The following is a 24,410-nucleotide window of genomic DNA, read 5'->3' as shown; positions in this document are numbered from 1 at the left end:
ACCCTCTAGAAAGCCAGGAGCATTTGAGATCCCACCTTTTGCTGCCTTCATTCTGGGTTCAGAGACCTCCCCAGGCTACTTTGTTCGCGGATGGCCCACCAGCTAGAGGACTGTACGAAAAACACACCCAGGACAGAAATGCCCAGGGAGAAATCCTGCGTACATGCAAACACTGGCAAGAGGGCAGCAGTGAGAACGACGTCCCAGGACCCCACTGAGGAGACGATCTCTATTTGTTCTGCTTTGTGTTGGTTATTTAAAACCTGGCTTCCTAAGGTTCCTGCATGTCCCTCAGTCTCGCCGTCGAAGAGAACTCTCCTAGTGGAGTTCTTTTCTCAGGTAGACTGCTTCCCCTCTTGCTCTGCCCTGTTTGCTCCTAAAGGCTCATCCCTCCTAGCCTCTGCTCTTGGTGTAGCGCAGCTAGATGGCACAGTGGGTAGAGGACTGGGCCTGGCATCAGAAAGACAGGAGTTCAAATCTGGTCTCAGAAGCTTACTAGTTCTGTGATGCTGGGCAAGTCACTTAACCCTGCTGGCCTCAGTTTCCTCATCTGTAAAATAAGCTAGAGAAGGAAATGGCAAACCACTCTAGGATCTCTAGTGTCCCTGCCAAGAAACCACACTCCTCCCACCCCCCCAAAAATGGGCTGGGTTTGGAGACAGAGGACACACGCATCTCTATTCATTATCACTGGTCACCTGTGGGCCTATATTCTTTTTAGATCCAACATATTACCCATCCCTCCAAATTTTGTGTCATCTTCAAATCGGATAAGCACACCATCTATTCCTTTATCTCAGTCCCCACTGAAGTGTTAGGCCCAGGAACCCTAGGGTACTCCACTGGAGACCTTCCATGTGGACAGAGAGCCACTCATGAATGCTCTTTGGGTCACACCAAGCCACTCAACCAGTTCTGGATTCACAGTTCATCAAGCCCACATCTCTTCTTCTCATCCAAAAGAATGAAACAAGTTATGCTATCAAGTACTTTGCTAAAACACAAACAATTTCCACACAAATATAAAAGTCCCATTAAAAAGGAAATTGGGCTAATGTGGCACAGGCTGTTCTTCATGAAATCCTGCTGGCACTATGGGCCACCATTTCCTTTTCAATATGTTCAATAATAATCCCTTCAATAATCTCTTCTAAAAGCAACCCCAAAAGTCAAGCTCACTGCCATGCTGTTCACACATCTCATTCTCTTCCCTTCTGCACCATCCAGATTCCCTCCAGCTTCCAAAGATCCCTCCTGACAGGGCCTCCATAACTCTTCACAAACCAGGAGGTGGAAGCCTGAGCACCTGTACCCCAGGGGGCAGCAGCCTACTGTCCTCTTACCACTTTCCCAACTGCCCTGGGCTCCAGTGAGACATCTCTGTCCTGTCCTTTGCATTAAGTTCAGGGAGGAAGATTTCTTTGATCCCCTCTTTTAAAAAGCCAAAACAAAAGAAACAACACTTGTAGGTGTCTTTAGTGCTCCTCTCTAGCCTTGGGGCACTCTGGGCTTCATTGCAATGGACATTAATTATTATAGGAAGTGTGGTGCTTTTAAGACATTCCCTATTATCCTTGTTTCCATCCTCTGAATATCTCTTTTTAAAATCTAAGATGGCTTTTTTTTTAAATGAGGAAAAAAATCTCTGCATCAAATATTGATGATAAAAGCCTGCTAAGAGCATTTCCCAATGGAGAATCCCCCCCCCACAGGGTCAAAGGGTATAAACAAATTTTCAAAAGAAGAAATGTGAACTATCAATGGCCACAAGAAAATGTGATTAAGTCATTAAGGAGAAGGAATAAGAACTTCACATTCATCTAATTAGCAATGGTTAAAAGAGAAAGAAAGAATGACTAAGGCAGAAAGAGATTGTGGGAAGATAGGCACACCAGCACAAACTGCCTGCTGTGAATATAGTCCAAAAAACCATTTGAAATGATGGGGGTCAAATCCCTACAGGCTTCTGTCTTCTTCCCTAAACCGATCCCCCAGGAGGTCCGAGAAGGAAAGGGCTCACCCAGTCAGCTGGTCAATACTCTGTCTGCACTGGGCAGAGCACTGATGATACAAAGAGCAGAAGCTCCAGAAGCTTACAATCCAATGGGGGAGACACCATGCAAACAAATACATACAAACCAACTATCTACAGGAGAAACAGGGGATAATTAACAGAGAAAACACTAGAATTTAAAGGGAATTTAAAAGGCTACCTGTAGAAAGGAGGATTTCAGGGGCAACTTGAATGGAGCCAGTACCTGAGGGAGACCCTTGCAGGCCTGGGGAAGAATCAGAGAAAATGCCTGAGCTGAGAGAAGGGAATGTTTTGTGTGAGGTACAGCCAGGACGCCAGGGTCCCTGAATACATACTGCCACCCCTATATACAAAAATAGTAGTAGAGGCACTATCCTGGAGCCAAGCAGGGGCTCATTCACTGGGCAATGGCTGAAAAAAAATTGTGGCATACAAATGAATGGAAACTATTGTGCTGTAAGAAATCATAAATAAAACGAGGTATTTATAAAGACAGAAAAACTGTAGGAAACTGATACAAAGTCAAGCAGAAGCAGGAGAAAATGATAGCCATTGACTACAGCAATGGAAACAAAATACTCTGGGGCAGCTGATCGGAGACTAATGTCCATGGCCAGCCTCTGGCCAGAGACTGAGCCGGAGCTGAAGCTGGGCTCCTGCCCTGGGGTCAGTTCTGCGGAGCTGGTTTTCTTTGACCTAAGAGGAGTTTGGGGAGGGTGTAGGACATTGGGAAATGCCTGCAAAGTGATAAAGGAAAGGCAGCACTGAAAGGCTCGTCAGGGCCGCTCTGTCCCTTGAGAGCAGAATCTGGAGTGGTCCATCTCTGCTTTCATTCTGGGGGGTCCCACTGCCTGACACGGCACCTTGAACAACACAGTAAGCCAGCCATCAACATTCACTTAGTTAGGCGCCCCATCTGGGCCAAATGTTTAGTCATTCAGTCATGTCTGATTCTTCATGACCCCATTTGGGGTTTTCATGGCAGAGCTACTGGAGGGGTTTGCCATTCCCTTCTTGAGTGATTAAGGGGTGAAGTGACTTGTCCCGGACCACACAGCACATGAATGTCTGACAGAGGTCGCACTTGAACTCAGATCTTTCTGACTGCAGGTGCAGCGCTCTACCCACTGTGCTACCTAGTTGTCTCATGGGCAGGTAGAGGCTTAAAAATAATTTGCTCCATTCAACTGCATTCAACTGCCTCCTGAGCTCTCGGCCTCATGCATTCTCCTGGTGGCCTCGGGAATCACAATACCAAGCCTCTTGGGGTCAAGGGCAATGCCGCGGCAGAGTGCCAACAGGCTCCTGGCCAGTCCCAGGGCTAAGCCCAAAGACCAGGCCAAAGCGGGCTAGAGGGGCCAAGGAGCTCCAGGCAGGAGAGTTTGCACGTAAAATAATCCTGGAACAAAAACTCTTTTCTAAGTGTTCCAACCATGATTCCATCCTCTAGCTAAGGCTGGTACAAAGCCGGCCACGCACTGGGTGATGACAACAGAAGCTGACGACGCAGGAGATGAGGAGGAGCGAAGCGCCCAGAAGAAGCCTTCGTCAGGTAGGGAGGAGGGCCTGCAGCGGCCCGCGGGGCTGGGCCTGAGAAGGCAGGAGGGCAGGACCGAGGAGAGGGGAGACCCCTCTAAACAAATGCCTACCAGATATGCGCCAGTAAAGCAGATGGCAATCCAGTCTTGAGGAAAATCTCTCGGACCTCAAACCCAGACACGAAGCCGTCCATATCCTTGTCAGTCTTCAGGAAGATTTCATCATATTTTGCCTTTTCTGCAGGTGACACAACCCACTGAAAAAAAGGGAAGAGCTGCTTAGCGGGGGCATCCCCCTCCTCCAGAGCACAAGGCTGTCTGCCCCAATTCTGAGCACTAGTTACCCACCCCTCACAATACTGCCTTCCCACCTCAAATCAGTGTTGACAAAAATAAAGGAGCTGAAGAAGAATGGAACAGATCCCTGGCAGCACTACCTCCCCCCTTTCAAACCGTCACCTTCCGTGGCCTGGCAGCACCAGATCTGAAACTGTACTAGAAAGCAATAACCACCCAAACATCTGGGACTGGCTAAGAAATAGAAGGATGGGTCCATGGAAGGGCAGAGGTAAATCTAGTGTTGGATAAACCCGAAGATCCCAGCTTTGGGGATAAGAACTCAATATCTGACAGAAACTGCTGGGGAAAATGGCAAACAATGTGGCAGAAACTAGGTATAGACCAGTATCTCCTATCCTATATATCCTATATCAAGATACTGTCAAAATGGGCATATGATTTAAGACATAAAGGGTGATACCATAAGTTAATTAGGGGAACACAGAATATTTTGTTTACCGGTCAAATCTATGGAGAAGGGAAGAATTTATGACCAAACAAGAAATAGAGAACTTTATGAGATGTAAAATGAATAATTGTGACTATATAAATTTAAACAAAACCAATATGACCAAGATTAGAAGGAAAACAACAAACTGGGAAAAAAGTTTTATAACAAATTTCTCTGATAAAGGTCTCGTTTCTCAAATATAGAGAACTAAGATCAAGTTTTTAAGACTATAAGCCATTCCCTATCTGACAAGTGGTCAAAGGATATGAACAGTTTTCAGATGAAGAAATCAAAGCTATCAATCATATGAAAAAATGTTCCAGATCCCTGTTGATTAGAGAAATGCAAATGAAAACAACTCTGAGGTACCACCTCACAGCCATAGATTGGCTGATATAACAGTAAAGGAAAGTGAAAAATAAAGGAGGGAATGTGGCAAAATGGGACACTAATGCATTGTTGAGGAAGTTGTAAACTGATACAACCAGTCTGGAGATCAATTTGGAACCATGCCTAAAGAAGTGTGCAAACCCTTTGACCCTGTAATACTGTTACTAGGTCTGTATCCCAAAGAGATTGTAGCTAACCTTTTTGTGGTGGCAAAGAATTGGAAACTGAGGGGATGCCCATCAACTGGGCCACGACTGAACACACTGTGGAATATGATGGAATCCTATTGTGCTCTAAGGAATGATGAACAGGAGGATTTCAGAAAGAGCTGGGAAGATCTCCATGAATTGATTTAAGGTGAAATGAGCAGAACCAGGAGAACATTGTATACATTAACTGCAATATTGTGGAATGATCAGCTGTGAAAAACTTAGCTACTCTCAACAGCAATACAATGATCCAGGACAGTCCTAAGGGACTTATGACACAGAAGGCTGTCCACCTCCAGAGAAAGAACTGGGGACTCAGAATGCAGACCAAAGCATATTTTTCAGTTTAGTTTATTTGGGGTTTTGATTTTATAGGAGTATTCTTTTACAACAATGAACAATATGGAAATAGGTTTTGCATGATAATATATGTATAACCCAGATCAAATTGTTTACAATCACTTGGAAGGGAAAAGGAAGGGAAGGAAGGGACAACTGACTCTTATAACTTCAGAAAACGTATATGGAAAACTGTTATTATGTGTAACTAGCAAAAAAACAAACAAATAAAGAAATAGATAGAGAGATAAGAGTGTGTGTGTGTGTGTGTGTGTGTGTGTGTATTTTAAAACCCTTACTTTCCATCTTAGAATCAATACTATGTATTGGTTCTAAGGCAGAAGAGCAGTAAGGGCTAGGCATTGGGGGTTAAGCGACTTGCCCAGGGTCACATAGTTAGGAAGTGTCTGAGGCAAGATTTGAACCCAGGACTTCTCATTTCTAGGCCTGGCTCTCAAACCACTGAGCCACCAAGCTGCCCCGAATAAAACATCTTAAACAAACAAACAAAAAAACCCCACCAAACTCTTACCTTCTGAATTGGACTTAATACTAAGTATCAATTCCAAAGCAGAAGAGTAATAAGGGCTAGGCAATGGAGGTTAAGTGACTTGCCCAGGGTCACATAGCTAAGGAAGTGACTGAGGCCAAATTTGAACCCAGGTTTTCCCAACTCAAGGCCTGCTTCTCCTCAAGCCCCTCTTTAAGGCAGTAACTGCATCTGAGTCACCTGAGACTTCTGATTGGCCATAGCATTAGTGGGACTGGAAAGGTGGGAGAGTCTGGAGAAAATTCCAAATTCTTAGAGGTAGTTTTTCCATTCCCTCCCACCACATATCTTTGATCAGTTTTGAACTGACTGATTAACTTATTTCAACTTTATTTCTTTACTTATTCACCCAAGAAGACTGGATTTAATTAGATTGTAAGGAAAGATTGTGGGACTCATCCCAAGCTCTAATCCCCAGCTGCCACATTTACTAAGCTGCAGGACTATGGCACAGTCCCCTTCCTGAGCCTCAGTCTTCTTATCTGGAAACTGGAGATGATAATTTTTGCACTCCCTAACTCACAGGACTGGTGTAAGGAAACTTTAGACTTTAAAGTCTTGTACAATATAATTATTATTAGTATTAATGTTAAATGTCCAGAGCAACCTTATAAATGGGATCATTAGTCTACAAAGAACCAAGACTTGCCTAGACATAAACAGAATCTCCTATGGTACTACCTAGCGAAAGGCAAATTTGCTGGGTTGGCAGGGAACATCTTCAATCCTTAGCTTGGCACTGGCTACCTGTCTGGGTGCCCAACTTAGAAAGGGAACAAGGGGAAAAAGGCAGAGATGGTGCACATGGTTTTCTTCTGCACATCCTAGGATGTGGGTACCATAAGCACCAAATCTGACTTCCTCCACTTGGATTAATCCTCAATCAAAGATTTTTAGCAAGAATGCATGTCTACCTGTGACTGTGTTCTGGTAGGTAAGACACCTACGGGTGATGAGTTCCGGCGTGAGTCCTTGGCAGGCGCCATGGAAGGCATGGACCTTCTGGAGGCTGGAGTACTGACCGTTTTTCTCTTTGAAGGTGGCACCAAGGCTGGAGGTAAGGACATTGGCACAGGTTCTTTCTCCAGGGCACAGTATACCAAAAACATGGCCTTCAAAGGAAATGACCCAAGAGAAGACATGTTACCATCATTAGGAATACTGAGCCAGTCAAATTGAGCATATGATTTAGACATAAAGGGCATTACCATAAGCAACTAAGAAATGAATAGAAAAATTTACCTGTCAGAGCTATGGTTAAGGGAAGAATTTATGGCCAAAGAAGAGATAAAGAGAATCACAGGAAAAAAATGGATAATTTTGATAGTTTTTACCAAACAAAAACAATGCAGCCAAAATTAGGAGGAAAGCAGGAAACTGGGCAGAAAAATGTACAGCAAGAATCTCGGATGGAGGCCTTATTTCTCAAATATATAGAGAACTGAGTGAAATTTATAAAAGAGCAACCCCCCAACTGATAAGTGGTCAAAGGACACTAACAGGTAATTTTCAGAAGAAATCAAAGTTTTTCAATAATCAAATTTTTTAAATGTTCTAAATCACTACTGATTTGAGAAATATAAATTAAAACAACTCCAAGATATCATTTCATACCTATCAGATTGACTAACATGATGAAAATGACAGATGCTGGAGTGAATATGGAAAAATAAGTACATTAATGTACTGTTGGTGAAGCTGCGAACTGATCCAATCATTATGGAGAACAATCTAGAACTGTGCCTAAAGGGCTCTAAAAACTGGATCCCTCTGATCCAGTGGTAAGGTCTGTATTCCAAAGAGATCAAAGGAAAGGTAAAAGATCCTATTTGTACAAAAATATTTATAATGACTCTCTGTGGTGACAAAGAATTAGAAACTGAGGGGATGCCCATCAATTGGGGTCTGGCTGAATGAGTTGTGGTATATGACTGTGATGGAATATCATTGTGCTATAAGAAATGACAAGCACAGCGATTTCCAGAAAAACCTAGTTACACTTATGTGAACTGATGAAAAGGGAAGTAAGTAGAAGCAGGAGAACAATGTACACAGTAACAGCAATATTGTAAGATCAACTATGGAAGACAACTTTTCTGATTAAGACAATTCCAAAGAACGCATGATGAAAAATGCTATCCACCTCCAGAGAAGGACCTGACAAACTCATAAGTATGGAAGTGTGCTTTTATAACTTTCTTCTTTCTGTGTGTGCTTTCTTTTATAATATGGTTAATATGGAAATATATTTTGCATGACTTCACATATATCATCAATGGTAAATTGTTTGCTTCTTTCCCAAAGAGTGAGGTAAGGGTGGGAGGAAGAGAATTTGGAACTTAAGATTTAAAAAAAATAAATGTTAAAAATTTTTTTTACATGTATTTGGAAAATATTTAATGAAATAAATAAAAAATTATTTTTAAACAAGAAAGAAAAACTTAAGAAGACATATGAACTGATGCAAAGTTATGAGAATAGAACCAGGAAACCATTTGTACACAGTAACAGCAATATTTTAAAGATGATGAACTGTGGAAAAACTTAGCTACTCTGATCTAAGACAATTCCAAATAATTCAAGATGAATAATGCTACTCCAGATGGAGAAATGATAGACTCCTGAGTGTCAACTGAATCACTTTTTCATTTTATTTTTCTTGCTTTTTTTCCCCCCAACATGATTAACATAGACATATGCTTTGCATGATTTCACATGTATAATTGATAGATTGCTTGCCTTCTCAATAAGTAGGGAAGAGGCAGAGGGAAGGAGAGAATTTAGAACTCAAAAAATTTTAAAGTGAATATCAAAATAAAGCACATTTAAATGAAAATAAATAAGTAGGTGGATGAATAAATAAAATGGAAGAAGAAAAAAGGCAGCAACTAGGTGGCTCAATGGATTGAGAGCCAGGCCCAGAGATTTGGGGGGGAGCAGTGTTCCTGGGTTTAAATCAGGCCTCAGACACTTCCTGGTTGTGTGACCCTGGGCAAGTCACTTAACCCCATTGCCTAGCTCTTACCAATCTTCTGTTTGAAACCAAAATACAGTATTGAGTCTAAGATGGAAGGTAAGGATTTAAAAACAAAAAAAAGAATACTGAACCAGTTAGAGGCTTCTTTGGGAGTATTCCCCAAGTCATTAAAGGCAGGTGCTTTCCTACCACCAAAATATCTGCACCAAGGCAAGTAGTCAACCCCTGCTTCCAGTGGCTGTGAAGGAGAAATGAGGAGCATGTGTGACCCTCCCACCCCTATCCCCAAAGCACTGACTAGTCTTGCAGTTCCTAAGGGCAGCTCAGAACTTTTCCAGGCCTTTCCAGCCTCCTTTATCCAGGAGCTTTAAAAGCCAAAGATGTCAGGGTTGCTAAAGGGTTGTGAACGGGGCCCACAGGCCCACTCTCTCTCTGGCCTTCCCTTCTGCTCCAAAGAGCCTCACTGGTGGTAACCAAAGCCAAAGCTCCATTTGGGACCAACAGGATCCAGTCATGTCTATCATTCCAGCAAAATTGCTCAGTTTCTACTCCATTTGCCAGGCCTGCAATTCCTCCATTTCATTTCTTTCACATAATACAAAATGTCCTTAAATTTGTTTTCCCCCCAAGCAGAAGTTTAGGTCTGATATGAATTAGGTTCCCATGAACAAAAACACTTGACATTCTGAGATAAACACTATGGCTTCCACACCCAGAAAAACTAGCTTTTAGTCCTTTGGCCCCTACCAAAAACGGTCCCCTCCCTAAGAAGGGCCCAAGAATTAAGCTTCTGTTTTAGAGTCACACTGAAAGGCCTGTCTCTATCTCGGCCTCCACCGAGCCTGGGGTTACAGAAACAGATCAGACTCAAAAACTCATGACTCAAGGGCCATTTCGAATTGAGAGAGAAGTACAAGATTGGCACTGAATGAGGGGAAATGATTAGCAAGGCCCACAAAAGGTCAGCGTTCCTCTCGGCAGATGGAAGCGATTTCCTGGAAAGGCGGGTACTGAAAACACAAAGTACAGTTAGCCATCTGTTGTCAATGGACAACAAAAATTTTTGGAAGCTAAAGAACATGTTTTTCATTTCCCATTGCCTCAATGTGCTGCTTTCCTTCACAAACGGATTCAAAATAAATTTCTAAAACTTTCCACAAGTCGTGACTAACTTGAAATTGTGAATAAGCCTGAGGTTCTGTTTCTCCAGATTGGTGCTGAGAGTCCCCAAAAGGCGAGGGCAATGGGAAGCCCCAGAGGTCCTGGGGTCCCTCCAGCTCTGGGTCTATGCTAGCCTTCTGGCATATACAGAGGGAGAAAAAAGGGAGACCCAGAAAATCTCTCTTCTTCTCTATATATCCCACCATAGCAAATGATATTTAATTTCAATATTAACAAGAACCTCTTACACGTGTAACTGGCAAACAGAGCTAAAACCTTGTTTCTGACTATAAATGAAGAGCAAAGTCAACTCAAAGGGGGTGACCACCTCTCAGGCCACTCCTACCTCTCCCCCTGCCCCAGAGCCCCTGAGCCCTTCATGAAGTCTGACCTGGGTCTCAGCCCAGTGCCTTGATTCCTCTGCAAAATGGGAACAATACTTGCACAGTGAGGAAAGCTCAGGCTAAAACTAGGGAAACAAGAGCTCTCATCAACACAAAAGACACGCTTAACAAACGCTTGCTGAACAGAGTGTGCTCAGAGCTCCTCTGATTCTCTGGGCTGGCAGCTAGTCCCCGAAGGGATTCGATCACTTGGATGCCAGTTATTGTCTCTGAAAATAGCAGCAGGAACGAGGGTCCTGTGGCCACCGGAGGAATATAAGCTGCCTCAGGGCAAGGGTGACAGCTTCTCCTTCCCTTAAAGCTCCCAAGGGACCTAGCTCTGCGTTCTTGAGCCCCAGGCCTGATGCTCAAGCAATGCTGAGGATAAACAACCAGCTCAATTTAAGGTCTGGAATCCAAATCAATAAAAATAATTAACCAGGCCTGTTAAAATTCTAGGCTGACAGACAAGGGCCTTTCCACATGGGGGAAGTGGGGGGGTGGGCAGTGTTACTGAGAGATGAAGGAAGCAAAAGGGCAGCGTGAGTGAATGGGGGGGCGGTTCTGGATGAGCTGAGGAACCCAATTCTGTTACGTTCAACTCCTTCTCTGGACTGTTTCCACACCTGAAGAAATGGAAACAGACTTAATTCACTCAATTATATAAAACTGATACAGGAAAGAATGGGGCGGAGGTGGGGGAGAAGGAAAGTGGCCCAGAACCTTGTGATGAAAAGCAGTTGCTGTTTTACATAAATAAAGGGAGACAGGGCTTCACAGACACCTACTGAACTCATGGGATCTGACCAGAGACCCGGCAAAAATTAGTAATGAAAATGGGACCACGATTCCCTCTATAAGCAGCAGCTCCTCACCAGCAGCCTCATCCCCTCCTCCTGCCCTTCCTTGAGTGCCTCCACCCAAGGGCCTGCTCTGCCATCTCCGAGGGCTTCATCCCTCTCAGAACTCCCCTGCTGGCATCCTCCCTGGCAGCCCTGTTCCTTGCCCCAGCTGGGTACCCTCCCTCACCCCCTTTATACGTGCCCTTCTCTGATTACAGCACAAATTCCTGAGAGTGGAGAATGTTTTACTTGCTAATATGTGTGTCCCCTATAGCTGTGGGTGCACCGGAGGTGCTTAATCAATGGTTGTTCGCTGAAGAGAGAAAAGGATAGATATGAGCCACATTGTGGAGGTCTGTAGAAAGGAGAAAGGGTGCTGGATCTGGGGCCAGAGGGCTCGAGTTCAAATTCTGCCTTTCACATTCATTGCCTGTATGCCTTGGGGTAAGAACCCTCTTTGAGCCTCCTTTTCCTCATCTATCAAACGCAGGGGTCTAGCTGCATGACTCCTAAGGGCCCTCCCAACTCCAAATCTATGATTTTCTGATGCAGAAAAGATAAGACAAATGAATGAGCCCTTTTAAAAAAGACAAACAACAGATTCTGGGTCTTTTAAAAATACTTTTGAAAATATCTGAAAAAAATAAATAGGAAAAATAAACATTATGAAACAAAACAAGGAAACCCTGCACCTGAAGCTCTCAGCTCAAAGCAGGCTTCGTCACCCCATGAAGGCAGGCAGGTGAGTCCCTCCAAATTGCCCCAGCCCCAAGAGAACTGGCAGCATGGAATGTGGCTGATCCAGTTCTAAGCGTCAGCCAGCTGTGTGGGTGCCCGACGCCAAGGCGGCCGAGCACGGCACATGGAAACTGGCCTCTATTATCCATAAGTTGGTAAACTAAGTGCAGAGTTTAAACAAAGAAGCAAAGCGATCCCTGCGGGACAAATACTCACCTCCCCAACACTAGCTCAGGCAAATCAAAGCCTGACCTCTCAGAAGAACCCTGGAAGGCATCCCCTGAATCATGGACCAAATGGGACTTGGGGGGAAGCTGGACTCCCAGGCAATGCTTTGGGGAAAATGACTTGAGTTTTCTCTTCTAATTTCAGAAATGGATCTGAGATTCTGAAGCAAATGGACAAGCTGAAGACTGACCTAGTCTCTAAACCCATTCCCCAAACTCGTCCCAGGCTCATTTTTTAAAGTGCTCATGCTTCGCTCCTGGGAGAAGGCTACCAGGGTGAGACTAGTAATCAAGCACAATACTTTGCTCCTTTGTCCCGGGTGAGGCAAATTCTCTACGACCAACGGAAGACTTCAAATTCAGAGCTGCCCGGGAAGGGAAGGAGGATCTCAGACAGGTGAGATTAAAATTAATATCCAATAAATCCAAGTATTGTATTTATAAAGTTTACTAATAATCCCTTGAAGTAGAAGTAAAGAACAAAAGTAAAAACCTGAGTAAAGCCACATGAGTAAACTTTTCCTGCCAAGCTCTCCCCTCAGTCACATTCTGGGAAGAAGAGAGCGAGAGGGCGGAGTTACACACAATTTATATCTTCCCTACATTGGTACGTAATGTAAGAAGAAACATGGGAAGTTGGGATTTAGAGTCCTGGGGAGCAAATTCTAATTATACAGATGGTAGCCCTGGCATGGCCGGTGACGCAGGAGAGGCAGGCCTCCTCTGCCATGGCAGCGCTGAGCAAGCGACACCTTGGCTGTGAGTCAAGGGCCTCGGGCCACTGGGGGAGCACAGGAGGGGGAGCACAGGAGGGGGAGGCGAGGCGGGGAGGCCCTTAAGATCATGTCACAAAAGTCCTCGGTGATGGAAACAAAAGCCATGGGGAGAAGGGGAGATGCTACGGCGGTCTTCAAATGCTCCAAGGCCTGCCATGCGAAGGAGGAAACATACTCCTTTGTTCTCCACAAGAGGAGAAGAGCAGAATCTATCCTGATACCAGACTCAGGCCTTCATTTGACCTGTTTTAGATGGGTGTAAGAACCAAGGTATCGTGAATGAAAGCACTGGGTCTGGAGGCAGGAAGATCCGAATTCAAATTCTGCTGGTTCTTATAGAGGACAGGGATAATAACAGCACCTGCCTTTCAAGAATATCATGAGAATAAAATGAGATAATATCTGCAAAACATTTTGCAAATCTTAAAGACCTATATAAATGCTAGCCATCATTATCATTATTATTATTATTTAGGCACCAATTCTAAAACGTCCTCTGGCTTTTAAAAAAATGAAACCAAGATTCAACTCAAGTTTTAAAAAAATAACAAGAAAATTTTAAACATTCCTAAATCCATCATGGATAAGTAACTAATAATAATAACAGTCAAGGTGGGACAGAGATAATTTTGATGCTAGGGACCATGGGACTCCCAAAGCCTCCAGATTATTGCTGGGGGTGAGGGTGGGAGGGGATTCTTTTCTTTCTTTTTAGAAAATGAGATGTATATAAAGAAAAAGAAGGTCTAACTATATAGGGCCCTCAAGCCTTTCTCCCCCAGAAAGAGGCAAAGCGTGCTCTAACAGAATGGCTGTCAGCAGCGATTGGCTGAAAACGGCAGATTGGTGAGGAAATGTGACACAAGACTGTTGGAGGGAGAAATGAGTCTAGGCAGGTGCCAGCTTAGAGAAAGGAAAAAGAGGAAGGAAGAGAAGAGACTGAGCAAGCAGGGTGTGGGGGAAGCGGCACGTGAATGGAGCCACGTGAGTGACCGGAAGTCGGGAGAGATACTTACAACGGCAAACTCGTCTCTGTCCAGCATTCCATCATGGTCGATGTCACTTAACTCCCAAACCTGAAACAAACCCCAGAGATGACTTAGAGTTCTTCACGTCGGGCTGAAGAGCCAAACTTAATCAGGAGACGGTGAACATCTCCGGAGCACACCAGCACCACCTATCACCTGCAATCTTCCCAAAGTCCTGGGACAGAGGCAGGAACACTTTGTAGAGGGGGAAGCGTGGCTCTTGGCAGCTAAGGGCCTTGGAGAAAGCCTCGATGTTCTAGAACTTTCTGATGACGAATTCAAAGTTAGCATTTCCTAATGTCATGAAACTGAGCAATTATCAACTTTTTTAATTTATTATATAGCTGGGGGAAGCTGGGTGGTTCACTGGATTGAGAGCCAGGCCTAGAGATGGAAGGTCCTGGGTTCCAATCTGGCCTTAGAAACTTCCCAGCTGGGTGACCCTGGGCTTAAACCCCACTGCCTAGCCCTGACCACTCTTCTGCCTTGGAACCAATATATAGTGTTGATTCTAAGGCAGAAGGTAAGGGTTTAAAAAAAAATTATATAGGCACAGAAAGTATTTTTAGGAAACAAGTAACAGAAAGTTGGAAAATTTAGTTTAGAAATGTTACTTTAAAAAAATCTCTGGGGCAGCTAGGTAGGACAGTGGACAGAGTGCTAGGCCTGGAGTCAGGAGGATCTGGGCTCAAATCCAACTTCAGACACTTCCTAGCTGTGTGACTCTGGACAAGTCACTTAACCCCATTGCCTGGCCTTTGATACTAAGACATAAGACTTTTTTTTTTTTTTTAAAGTAATCTACTAGAAAAAAACCCTTTATCAAAAACTCAAAGGAAAGCTTCAAATCCTAGGCAATAAATGTGGAATGCAATGAATCAGAAAGAAACCTACTTGGGAGATTCAATGTGATTTCTTAATGCCTGTAGTAACTAGCTATGACACTGAGAAAACAAATACTGAATAACAATAAATATGAAAATTATGTCAGGCCTGCCAGCATGAGAAAATTTCAAAATAAGAGAAAGATGTGATATTAAAATATATATAAACATGAAAAAATTGGCAAGGGGATTTAAAATTTGCAACATTTTTTCAATTTAATAGAGGTGATGGTCAAATACTAAAAAACCCAAAAAAACATGTTTCATGATCCATCAATTCCCCAAGCCCCAAAGTCAAGTGCCTTCTCTTTATTTTGACAGACATTATGACTTACTCTCCCAAGGATATCCACGGGCAGCTTGGAGTTAAGCAGCACTGGCTTCACCTTCTCTCCAGACAAGAATCCATCCACAGGGCTAAGACTGTCAAAAATAGCATCATATTTGGCCTTCTCCTCAGACTGTAATATTGAAAAGAAAGTAAGTTAAAGAGGGTAAGATCACAGATAACATAAAGATGATTTTCTGACCATAGAAAAAAACAAAACCTTGCCATTAGATTTTTTTAAAGCATTACATAAAACATATAAAAGTCTCATTTTTATATTGAGCAGAATAATAGTCGCAATTAAATCCTCCACGACTCCCAGAAGTCCTAATTGTTCTCTGGCTGTGCTACCCTTCTCATAGCACATTCCATTTCTGGAGAAAGCCACAGATTGTCTGTGCTCAAAGGAAACAGGCCTATCGATCGTTTGAGCCAAGGCTCACAGTCTTCTTGCCTTGGGACACCATCGCCTTGCCAAGTTCTTTGAAATTAAAAAAATCCCTGCCTTACCCGTTAAACAGCACTGGCCTGTTGTGCCTCAGAATGTGAACCCACCCTCTAGCCCAGTGATTCCCCAAGTGGGCGCCACCGCCCCCTGGTGGGTGCTGCAGCGATCCAGAGGGCGGGGATGGCCACGGGTGCATTTGGGGGCAGAGAATAGCTGTGAGGGGGCGGTGATAGTATGTGACAGGGGGCGCTAAGTCATATTTTTTCTGGAAAGGGGGCGCTAGGCCAAAAAAGTTTGGGAACCCCTGCTCTAGCCGCTGGAAAGCCAGCCTATGCAAATATCACCTGAACAAGAGACCAAACCAAGCGGTTGCACATTTGCCCAAGATTGTCAAAGCCTCGCACCCAGGGCTTACACACTGTCACTATCTATTCAATGCCATGTTTGAAATGCATCACCCAACCAGAATACAGGGAAGATTTTCAAAACGACCTTCCCAAGACTATCAAAGAGTATCAGTCACATAATCAGTTGGATGGCATTCATTTCTGAAGCACAATAAATCCATTTCCCTAGAAATCTTCCCTTTAAAATGGCTGATGGGGGGACTTAAACTTGCCAAGGGCTCAGGTCCCTGTGGCCCCATCAATTTTACAAAAAGAAAGGTCTAAACCCAAGGGCTCAGTTACAGGACTTCTCAAGTAAAGCAGCCCGTGTCATTTAATCCTGGACCCAGAGCCCACGTGTTCACTGACCGCCTGCAAGCACGCCTCCGGACGGTCAGTGTCCCTGGAAGCCAAGGGCTCGCCTCAGGTGCTGTGAGAATGGCCCCTTCAGGCCTGGGGGCCTCCCCCCTCTTGAGAGGGTCCAACAGGCACTTACTTTGACAGCCCAGGGGAGCTCGGGCGACGCTGTTCCGCTGAGTAGCAATGGGCTGCTGGAATCGCGCTGCAACAGAAAACAGGGGAGACGCTTTGGGATGCTGAGGGTTGGCCTGTTTACATCCCCCACCCCAAGGCGGTGGGCGGTGGGGAGGGTATTGGGGAGCCAAGCCAAACTTCCAAGGGGAAACATTCCCTGAATTATCCTCTTCCCCTCTGCGTGTGTGAATGCAGAGTCCTTTGTGGCCTCATTGTACACAGGGCCGCTGTGGAAATACAGGACGGACGTCATTACAGTGGATGGGATGGAAATCGCAACACGATAACGGGATTTTCCAGCCCCGGCTTATGGCCGGCAACCACATTCTTGGTAGAACCATGGGAGTGGGCAGGCCTAAGGCCTCGCCACAATGAGGCCTCTCGGTCACGTTCAGTGTCCGCTGACAACTGCTGCCAAGCAGCCTCTCCTCTGGGCAGGCAGTCTGGCCAGGAAGCTGTGCTTGAAGGTGCCCCATCTTGTCTCTCCCCACGTCCCAGGGCCCATGGGCAGTCCCTAACTGACCAGGGCGCTAAGCCCAGTCAGCTTGGCTAGAAGACTGAGCCTACAGAAGCCTCACTTCCTCCCCCAGGAAAGGGCTAGCAACCAAAGCATTGGGATACACACACATGCTCGCTCTCGCTCTCCATCTCTCTCCCCACTCCTGTCTCCCTCTTCCTCACCGCCTCTGTCTCTCTTTCACCACAGAAATGGCCATATTTGAAAATGGCTCTGCTGACCAGCGTTTTTACCCACAGTGAATGTCCTCAGGCCCTGGAAGCCTCTTCCCCTTTCCTGGTCTCCCAGCTCACCTCCTCCCTCTGCGGAGCACCCAACAGGCCCTTGTACTTTGGGAATAACTAGCCCGGACTGATGTTGGAGGGGAGAGAACTTTATCCCATGAATGCAGATTTAAATATGACTTTTCTTACAAATCGAGGTGGAGGGACAGCCAAATGAAGACTGCTCAGGGAAACTTCCAGTCCGTTTTGTGCACATGCCACAAGCCTCAAAGCCACAAAAAATTCCTGAGGAGAAAAAAGATCAAGAGGATACCCTGAAGCCAGGGCTGGTAAGCAAAAGCAAACCCAAGACTACTCTGTCACTGTGTTCCCAGGTTCCGTGTCACTGGGAAGTACATTCATCTGTTGGTAACATTAAAGAAAAAATTAATTTATCTTCATTAATGATCTAATTATTTCACGCAAGTTACAGCACAGGTAAACCAGAACATCTTCCACTGAGAGCAAGAGAGGCTGTTCGGATGCGTGTAAGTCTGAGGGCCGGGATGGACAGATGGTCAGTCTCCTCAGGACCTAGGGCAGTGCCTCACCAGTGTCACACTGAATACCAGAAAAGCATTGTGAGATCATACATCTTGGGGCTGAAGGGCCCTTCCCATCCTGTTGCTCAATCTTCATTTTACAAACCAGTAAGTGGAGGCACCCAGAAGTTCTGGAGAGGCAGCTGGTGTGGGAGAACCCTCTGAAGACTTGCCAACAGGAGAGAAGTGAGGGAGACCCCATCCCAGCTCCCACAGACACTAGGCCGTGTGCCAGAGGACAGGCCGGGGGACTCACAGAGCCCTACATTCTCACTGTGAGCACCCATCTTGCCAGGTTGCTGAGATCAAATGAGAGAATCTATGTAAACGATGGCCATTATGAGGATGGCCATGCAGACAGTATCCATCTGTGGTAGGACTTGAACTGAGGCCTCTGCTGAGACCATGGCAGACCCCTTCCCCATTGCCCAAGCCATGATTACTCCAACCTTGGAGGATGGTGTTTAGGGATTTACTACTTGTTGAAGTGAATTCATCTGACAGCTAGTGGATGATCAAACCAGTGATGGGCAAACTATGGCCTGTGGGCCAGATTGGGGGGGGGGGGAGGGTGGCCCTGAAATGTTCTATCCAGCCGCAGGACAATATTCCTAATCTGACGAATACAATGAGGAGGTTACAATACAGTGAAACGTCAAAGGAGTTGCCTTAGAAACAGACAGACATGAGCATTTCCTTTCCTTTGGCCCCCTCTTTAAAAGGTTTGCCCATCGCTGGATTAAACCATGGAAAAAAAGGATGAGTGCTGAGCTCTCGCATCTACATGGCTCTCTGAAGGCTCAGAAATCATCTTACCTGCTTGTTCAGGATACCTTTGCCGTCTGTATCCGCCAAGTCCCAGATCTGAATTGAAAAACAAAATCAAACAGCCCGTGTCATCCCTCAAGTACGGCAGATCTGAAGAGCCTCATCAGGTAAGTCCATACTCCCCATCTGCCCTGGGAAGCCAGAACTGAAAACCCTCAAATCTCCTCCATCTAATTGTCCCAGGATTTTTCTGAAAGTCAAAGTTTACTTAGGTTGGAGGGGCACAAAATAACTCGCTGTTTTCATCTGTGCAGCTCAATCATGTTACTACCTTGGAGAGCTCGGATCCCTGCCCAGCTTCCCACAGAATGAACCCCATTTACTGGGTTTTCTTCTCACCTTCCAAGGAAGAAAACAAGAGACAGATTCAGAGAGACAGGAAGCAATGATCTCTCTGTTCCCATAAGCACTTTCACAGATTATTTCCTATGTTGTGTGTTTCCCATGGATGCTGACTAGACTTAGAGCTCTCTGTGGGCAGCAGGTCTTTTGTCCTCTACCCTGAAGTCAGCACAAATCAAGTGATCAATGTTCATTCCATTGAACTGCTTACATGTGCTTTGTGCCCTACTCAAAGAGCTGGAGCCTTGTGTGTAATATGTGCTTAAGATGTAGCTGCTTGCTCTTTTCATGGAGACAAAGAATTGGAAATTGAGGGGATTCCCATTGAGCTGTGACACAGGAACATGAAGGAATACTTTTGCACTATAAATGATGAACAAGAGCTCAGAAAAACCTGAGAAGTCTTACATGAACTAATGCAGAGTGAAGTGAGAAGAACCAAGAGGCCATTTTAAACAGTGAGAGCAATACTGTACAGTGACCAGCTGTGACATTAGCTTCTTTGAAAAGACAAAGATCCAAGACAATCCCAAAGAACCTGTGGCATATAGTATTATCCACCCTCCAGAGAGAGATCTGGTGAGCTCTGAGGGTAACTCGAGGCAGATTTTTTTCACTTTCTTTATGTTTCTTATTTTTGGGTAGGTGTGTTTTCTTTTGCAATGTGGCTACATGGAAGTAGGTTTTATAGAACTTCACATGTATAATGAGTATCATACTATTTGTCTTCTCAAGAGGTAGGGGAGAGCTGGGAGGGAGAGAATTTGAATCTCAAAATTTTTAAAAAGGAATCTTAAAATCTTTTTAAGTAACTGGGAAATGTAATTGGGAAATAGTTGATGAAATACATTAAAAAAGAAAAAAGAAATGGCTGCTCAGCAAATTCAGTTAATGTGCACTATAGCCCTGCTGGGCCTCACCTGACCCTTGCAAGACTCCAATAAACTCCCAACTTAGAGATGGATTATGGAAGTACCCCAACCACACACAAAGAGTCCATGAAGAAAAGCCAAGTGAGAAGCTGGGGGAGGAGGGAAGGTCATGATCAGCTGAGGGGAACCAGGGAGGACTTCTGCAGAGCTGTAAAAGATAATTTTAGGAAAAGCAGGAATTCCAAAGACCAAAGTGGAGAACACATTCCTGGCACAGTGTGAGCACCCCAAAAAGGCTGGTTGGAAGCTGAGCTGTGAGCTGGATTGGCAATCCTGAAAAGCCCCTGACTTGGGCACCTGTGTGGCCCAGCACTTAGGTCTAAGCTCTGGCTCTCCTGTCGTGATGACCGATGACCGTGTCCTGGCAGCCTCAGTTTCATTCTAAAGTCCCAAACTGACAAGGACGGGAGTGGAGTAATTGACCAATGTTCTACCTTTCCAAGGATCAAATCCGGAAGGCCTGATTTTTTCAGAAAAGCTGCAGCATCAGGGGCCAGCACCCTTCCAACATTGTTTGAGTCTACCTGAAAAGAGACAATTGAACATGAGTGGTGCGTAGGTCAAGCTGGGAGACAAGGATCTGTGTGAGCCTTCAGTCAGGTTATGAAGCACATGTCTTCCCAACCTTCCTGCTGATGGAGGTGATGGAAGACGAAACCAGCCACTGACAGGTGGGGAAACTGAGGAACCAGAGGAGGTAAGTGGCTTAGGAGCCTAGGATTTAGATCTGTAAGAGTCAAAATGAGTCACCTGATTTCACTCATTTAGAGAGATTAATGAGCATGTCTATGACCTCCCATGGAGCCACAGCTCTACTCTGGGAGCCAAACACGGAAGACCAGGGAAGACGGCAAAATCTTCATCATAAGATAGCTCTTTGAATACTTAAAAGTTGCCGGCCACATCGTCCCCTGTCTTCAGTCAGCCCCCTATCACTTGATGTCCAGTCCCCTCACTATTAGTCACGCTCTCCTGAAAATGCTCTGGACTGTCCATGCCTTTCTAAGATGACATGCCCAGAACAAAGCACAGGATGCAGGGGGTGGCTGAAAGAGTTGCCTACTAGGCACGGGCACTATTAAGATACTTACAGGTGAAATGGAATTTTTGGCGACCGTGATGCAAAATGCTAATTCATAATGAGCTTGTAGGAAACTAAAATTAAATTTAAGAGATTTTTTTCCACAGGAATTATTCTTGTAAGCCTCCCTAAAAAGAGACTGGTGGTCCTTCTCAGGAAAACTCGAGTTCAGCCTCAGATACTTCCTGTGTGACCCTGAGCAAGTCACTTAATTTCTATTTGCTTCAGTTTTTTCAACCATAAAATGGGGATAATAGTGCCTCCCTCCCAGGGTTGTGGTGGGGCTCAAATGAGATACCTTTAAAAAGCACTTAGCGCAGTGCTTGGCACATAGTAGGCACCTAATAAATGCTTATTCCCTTCCCTTCTCCCATCTTACACTTGAGAAGATGGCTTATTTTTATCCCTATTAAATTTCATCCTTGAATCAGTCATCATTCTAGCCTGTAAAGATGTTTTGGGATCCTGTCATCCTCTGCATTAACTCACCTTCTTAGCTTAGTGCCATCTACAAATATGATAAGCATAACATTTATAACCTTGGACTTGAACCTGAGAACCTAGGAACAACAGTGCTCCCTTCTCTCCTCCCTGCTCTAAGTTTCACCCACCCCCCCACCCCCAGAGCCACCATCAAGGGAAGCAGCCAATGGAAAATAATGAGACTGCCACTGTACTCTGATACCTTAAGAGAATGCTTTCCCCTAGGCCAGTAAAATGTTGTTTATCAAGACTGAAGACAAATGCAGCAGCTGGGTGGCACAGCAGATAGAAAGCCAGGCCTCGGAGTCAGGAGGATGTGGGTTCAAATGTAGTTTCAGACACTCCCCAACTGTGTGACCCTGGGCAAGTCACTTAACCCCCATTGCCTAGCCCTTGCCACTCTTCTGTCTTGGATTTGATACTAAGACAGAAGGTAAAGGTTAAAAAAAGACAGATTGAGGACAAGAGTCTCCAAGGGTGGTCCTTCGAGATGGCTCTAAGAATCAAGGTGGCCATTCCCACACAAATTATAAGCCCTTTTCTTAAAACTACAATGTGAGGCAGAAAGTATAGATGTTGAACTGTTCTACAGATGAGAAAACCGAGACTATCACCCTGCACAGGTCACATTCTGAGCCAGAATTCCCACACCTATCAAAGTCAGCTTCTACTTAGACTTACAGGGTTATCTGAGGGGAATGCTTTGTCACCCTGAAAGCATTATTCATTTGGGAGTTGATATTATGTGACTTGACTAAGGTCACAAAGCTAATCAAGGAGGGAAGAGGTTCCAATCCAGTTCTTCAGACCAGAAATCTAGTAGCTGGATAATGCAAAAATAAAAGAACTGTTTGTTGATAATCCTGCAAGTTGGCACTTCTAAAGAAATTCAGCTACCGAGGCAATGCTGACCTTGTAGGTAAGTCACAGGACTTGTAAGTGGAACAAGGCCATACTCAGAGGGAACCAGAAAGAAGATGATGGGAGGGTGAAGGGGTGGCAGGAAGGGCAGAGGTGTAGAATTCAGAAAATGTACTACTTGTGAAGCAATAGTATGGGTGGGGCAGGCCTGGGTGAAGATCAGCAGAGGGAGAAAAAAGGAGGATGTCATGAGGACGCCACCGAAGGAGCTAGAAAACACTGAGGCCCAGCAGAGGAGGAATGGAGGATTCAGTTATCAGGGCAACTGCTGGGGCACCCTCACGTACTGTTTCTCCTGTGCCAGAGCAGGACACCTGAGGAAATCCAAACTGATCTTAGTGTTCATTTCCATTTCCAGAAGGTGGAAGAACCAAGAAGTTTGAGATTCCAGGCTTGATTGGCACCAACAAGGAAGAATTGGTTGATGAAATAAAAACAACAGGAACTTTGTTGGGAAGAAACCCTCTCTCTGTTAGAATTGGTGAAAGAAAAAGGACATGCAGCCTAGGTTTCAGAAGATCTAAGATCTATTTCAAAGGTTCAGTAAAGGGACAAGATCCCTGACACTCCAAGTCTGCTAGGCAATTAAGGCCAAGAAAGATAAGGAAATTCCAAAAATAAAATTCTTAAGACAGACAATGAAGAGGAGCTTTCTAAAGGCACAGATTGGTGCCTGGGGAACACTTCAACCAACCGAAATTCCAACCAGTCACATACAGAAGATGAACGAAATAGCAGGTAGGGTAGAATAAATATGAAAGCATGGCATGGTCCAGCAGATTATGAGCTATGGAGGGGATATAGAGATCCCCAGAAACCAAGGAGAATTAATGGGGTTCTTATGATCATAACCATGGAAAAAAGGAAGAACATCACCTGAAGAAAGGCCTCTCATCACTTGGCACTTCCTTCTAGTTGATCAGCCAACAAGACAAGTCTCTGCATTTAAAGGAAGAGAACAAAGTGGGCTAATGGGGAGCTGATGAGGCAGTGCAACTGGATAGTGTTCAACTTGAGGTTTGGGAGGTCCTGGATTCAGATCCTGCCTCTGACACTCACTTCACAACTGTGTGACTCTAAGAAAATCTCTGAGATCCCAATTCTCTCATTTGCCAAAAATGGAGAATAAGTCCCAATAGTTATCTATGGCACACAGTAGCGAGGCTCAAATAAGACTAGATGTAAATCACACTGAAAACCTTAACGCAGTGGCCAAATGTTGTCTATCCCCCTGCTCCTCATTCTTAGTCAGCTAAGCAAGGAGATAGGAGGAGAAGTCCTGGTTCTGAGAATGGGTTCAAGTCAACAGGCCCAAATGAGCCATGGCCCAGGACAAGAACCAACAGGAAAGAGAAGGGCCTGCTGAGCCACCTCTATGATCAGGAGATGTCCTGCAGGATTGGATGACCACATATCCTCAATATCCAAAGGACCAAAATGAAGGCAGATAGTACTACTACAGAGCAGTGTCCTTGGCTTGACACTTCCAGAAAAATTCTAGATTAAGGAGATCATTGGGGAAGGCTTTGAGAAGGAAGGCGTGACAATTCCAAGTCAGTCACAGGCCATCTGGGTGCTGGACAGCAGAGAAGGCAAGGAGGTGGCCTCATCCTCTTTCTGGCTATTGCAGGTACCATCATGTTATTTCTTGTTTTCATTTTTCCTCTCTCACAAAGTTGGGTTTGATTCCATAGGATGGGGGAAGGGGGAGCTCTAACATCAAGACAAAAGGCATCAATAAAACGATTTAAAGAAAGAAGGAGGAAAGGAAGCAGCGATCCCAAACAATTGACATGGCTTCATCAGGAACAGATCCTCCTGGGGCAGCATGATGTTGACTAAGCTTTTGGACACCACACTTCCAGTATTGTATTGTAGTCTGTGATGAGGAAGGGTTCAATAGGGGCAGGAAATATCAGAAATTTACTGTAGTATGTA

General features: G+C 44.8%; 1 protein-coding gene across 1 annotated transcript in view; it reads right to left on the bottom strand.

Moving 5' to 3' along the window:
- Positions 1 to 24,410, bottom strand: part of EPS15 (epidermal growth factor receptor pathway substrate 15) — a 120,408-nt gene that overhangs the window by 52,051 nt on the left and 43,947 nt on the right. Inside the window, exons 3-10 of the mRNA XM_044677168.1 lie at positions 20,422 to 20,511; positions 18,702 to 18,749; positions 17,494 to 17,589; positions 16,526 to 16,591; positions 15,203 to 15,328; positions 13,972 to 14,031; positions 6,766 to 6,963; positions 3,685 to 3,830 (exon numbers count right to left, since the gene is read on the bottom strand). Of these exons, the coding sequence (XP_044533103.1) occupies positions 3,685 to 3,830; positions 6,766 to 6,963; positions 13,972 to 14,031; positions 15,203 to 15,328; positions 16,526 to 16,591; positions 17,494 to 17,589; positions 18,702 to 18,749; positions 20,422 to 20,511 (830 nt within the window). The remainder of the gene's footprint in view (positions 1 to 3,684; positions 3,831 to 6,765; positions 6,964 to 13,971; positions 14,032 to 15,202; positions 15,329 to 16,525; positions 16,592 to 17,493; positions 17,590 to 18,701; positions 18,750 to 20,421; positions 20,512 to 24,410) is intronic.

Source organism: Gracilinanus agilis, chromosome 4, assembly GCF_016433145.1.
Source record: "Gracilinanus agilis isolate LMUSP501 chromosome 4, AgileGrace, whole genome shotgun sequence".
Classification (NCBI taxonomy): domain Eukaryota; kingdom Metazoa; phylum Chordata; class Mammalia; order Didelphimorphia; family Didelphidae; genus Gracilinanus; species Gracilinanus agilis.
Note: the sequence above shows the minus strand (reverse complement) of the source record. Positions and strands in the feature narration are given on the sequence as shown.